We start from the raw sequence: 2,833 nt of genomic DNA on the forward strand, positions 1-2,833 counted from the left end.
TTGTTCTACCATATATATATGGTGGTGGGTTTTTCACCATTCTAATATATTATTTCTTACTATATTTTTAACATTACATCACTGTTAAAAATTCACCACAATTAATAATTTGATTTCTTATTAGATGGCAACGCGATGAGTGATTTGACGTTTATCAACAGCTGTAAATTTGTTGTCGAAAAACAAAATACCTTTGAGTATTGTTTGAAAATAAATTAATGTTGATAATATTTAATTATCTAATTAATAACAAAATAATAATAATTATTTTGTAAAGAAGTTGCATTTGTCAAAATAATTACTTTGCACTCGTTTATTTATTGAAGAACTGCCTACATAAGGGATGTGGCAAGCGCATGTATAACAAAATAAAACTTAAAGCCGTATAAAATTTTGTGTATTGATTAAATACAAAAACCACGAAATAAACTAAATTTTAATATTTATTGGGTGAATAACAATTGCTATTACATGGCGAAAGTGCGCATACCAACGCAAAAAGTTATACTCTGTGGCGACTATGGTGTCGGAAAGAGTTCCTTATTTCGACGTTTCACAAACAATACATTTGTTTCTGAAACAGATAGAAAATCTACACTTGGATTAGATCACATCGATAGAACATATGAGGTCGATGATAAACAAATAAAAGTAAATACAAATAAAATGCTGTGATTAAAAAATTATTTAATAATTTACTTCCACATATTGTTCAGTTACAATTATGGGATACCGGTGGCATGGAACGTGTTGCTTCAGTAACTTCATCATATTACAAATTTGCTGAAGGAGCTATTTTAGTTTTCGCTTTAGATAATGCAGCATCATTTCATTCACTGTCACAACATTTACTCGATATAGTCACATATGCAGAGAATGCAAAAATTTTCATTTGTGGTAACAAATGCGATTTGGAGGATCGTCAACCACAAGTAACTGAAAGTGATGTTGAAGCTTTCAGTGAACAGTGTCATAGCCTGATTAGTGCCACATATAAAACATCTTGTAAAACAGGGGATGGTGTTGAACAAATGTTCAACGATATATCTCGCGTATTAGTAGAAGCCAATCGTTCCAAAATGGAACTTCAAGCTCTGGAACAACATGGTTTCAAAATCGATGCATATGATGAAGCCGAAGCTACGGAAGAAGGAAATTCGTGCGTTTGCTAACAGTTGGGGAATGTAGAGTTTGGTTAAGCGGTATTTATAACAATAAAATCAAACAATAATAATGTAAAATTAGGTATTAATAAAAATATTTCACTTAAAATATTTATATATATAGATATATTTACTTATATATAATATATATATATATATTAATAAATAATATTTATTATATATTATAGGTTGAAGGCTGACATCACTTCTCTCAAGTTTTGCTTGTTCCTGAATCTTGTAATTCGTACATTAATTCCACAAACAGTAAAAAGGTATTTAAAAATAAAACCTACAAACAATTTTTAAATATTTTGGAAAAATATATATAGAAACATATAATAAATAATATTTATTATATATTATAGGTTGAAGGCTGACATCACTTCTCTCGAGTTCTGCTTGTTCCTGAATCTTGTAATTTAAACATTACCTTCACAAACAGTAAAAAGGTATTTAAAAATAAAACCTATAAACAATTCTTAAACATTTTGGCAAAATACATATAGAAACATTAAAATAATATATTAAAAATTTTTTTTAATTGAATGGAAATTAAAATTGACCTCAAACCAAATAACTAACTTTTATATCAGTAGTATGCGACGTAAAAGCCATAAATCTAAATTCCGGCGGTTATCAGATATTTTTTTTATTAATTTTTTTTTAATTTTTTTTATTTAAACATACATTTATTTATTGCATCTTCTCTTAGAATGAGACTAACAATAAGTTGTAGAATCTTATAACTAATTACATAATATTATAAATGTTTATTTTAACTATACATTGTACAAAATAAAATAAAATAAGGAAACCTTATATCACGGACCTCACTTAGACTAATGGGTTAAGTTTCATTGGAGTTAGGTGGTTTCTTAAGATGCGGTTATTACTTCAAGCTGTTGATTATTAATTACTGGCTGGACGGTCAACTCTTTTTAGTCGGGAAGTAATGGATAGAAGTGCGAGATTTCTTGCTAAGCGATTAACATGGTCTGTCAGCCTTTTATTGTATTTTTTCTTATATTGTCAAATTCAGCTTTAACTAAAGGAATTTGTAGATCTCGATGTATACTTTTATTCCTAATATACCATAGGGCACCAGTGATTATTCTTAGTATTTTTGATTGAGATTTTTGTACAATTTCAATATTTGAAGCACTAGCATTTCCAAATTGCTGGATAGCATATAGTATTCACCTAAGTACGTTATGTTATCTGCTTGTGGTATGGGAATGTTATTTAGTGAAATTGTTGGAGATTCTAATATACCATGGGGTACCAGTGATTATTCTTAGTATTTTTGACTGAGCTTTTTGTACAATTTCAATATTTGAAGCACTAGCATTACCAAATAGCTGGATAGCATAAGTCCATATTGGTTTTGTGATGCTATTATATAAGAGTACTTTATACTCTAGGTACAGGAAAGATCTGTTATTAATGAGCCAATGGAACTTAGAGGCTTGGAGCTTCATCTGAATTTTTTTTAGCTTCAATATCTTTACGCCAAGTTAGTCGTCTGTCTAGGTGAATACCTAAGTTCGTTATGTTATCTGCTTGTGGTATGGGAATGTTATTTAGTGAAACTGTTGGAGATGTACTCCGATTTAAGATAAAAGTGACGTGTCTACATTTTAGTTCATCAATTTTAATTCGCCATTTTGACG

General features: G+C 29.2%; 1 protein-coding gene across 2 annotated transcripts; it reads left to right on the plus strand.

Moving 5' to 3' along the window:
• The first annotated feature begins 267 nt into the window (after positions 1-267).
• LOC119689224 (ras-related protein Rab-30) lies at positions 268-1,788 on the plus strand. 2 transcript variants are annotated; one of them, XM_038104005.1, is made up of 4 exons: positions 268-651; positions 717-1,245; positions 1,352-1,435; positions 1,529-1,788. In XM_038104005.1, the coding sequence occupies exons 1-2, from the start codon at positions 472-474 to the stop codon at positions 1,170-1,172; spliced, it is 636 nt and encodes a 211-aa protein (XP_037959933.1). In that variant the 5' UTR covers positions 268-471; the 3' UTR covers positions 1,173-1,245; positions 1,352-1,435; positions 1,529-1,788. The 2 variants fall into 2 exon arrangements, with proteins under 2 accessions (XP_037959933.1, XP_037959934.1); XM_038104006.1 differs by having other exon boundaries at positions 717-1,202.
• The last annotated feature ends 1,045 nt before the right edge of the window (positions 1,789-2,833 follow it).

Source organism: Teleopsis dalmanni, chromosome X (genome assembly GCF_002237135.1).
Source record: "Teleopsis dalmanni isolate 2A chromosome X, ASM223713v2, whole genome shotgun sequence".
In the NCBI taxonomy this organism is placed as follows: Eukaryota; Metazoa; Arthropoda; class Insecta; order Diptera; family Diopsidae; genus Teleopsis; species Teleopsis dalmanni.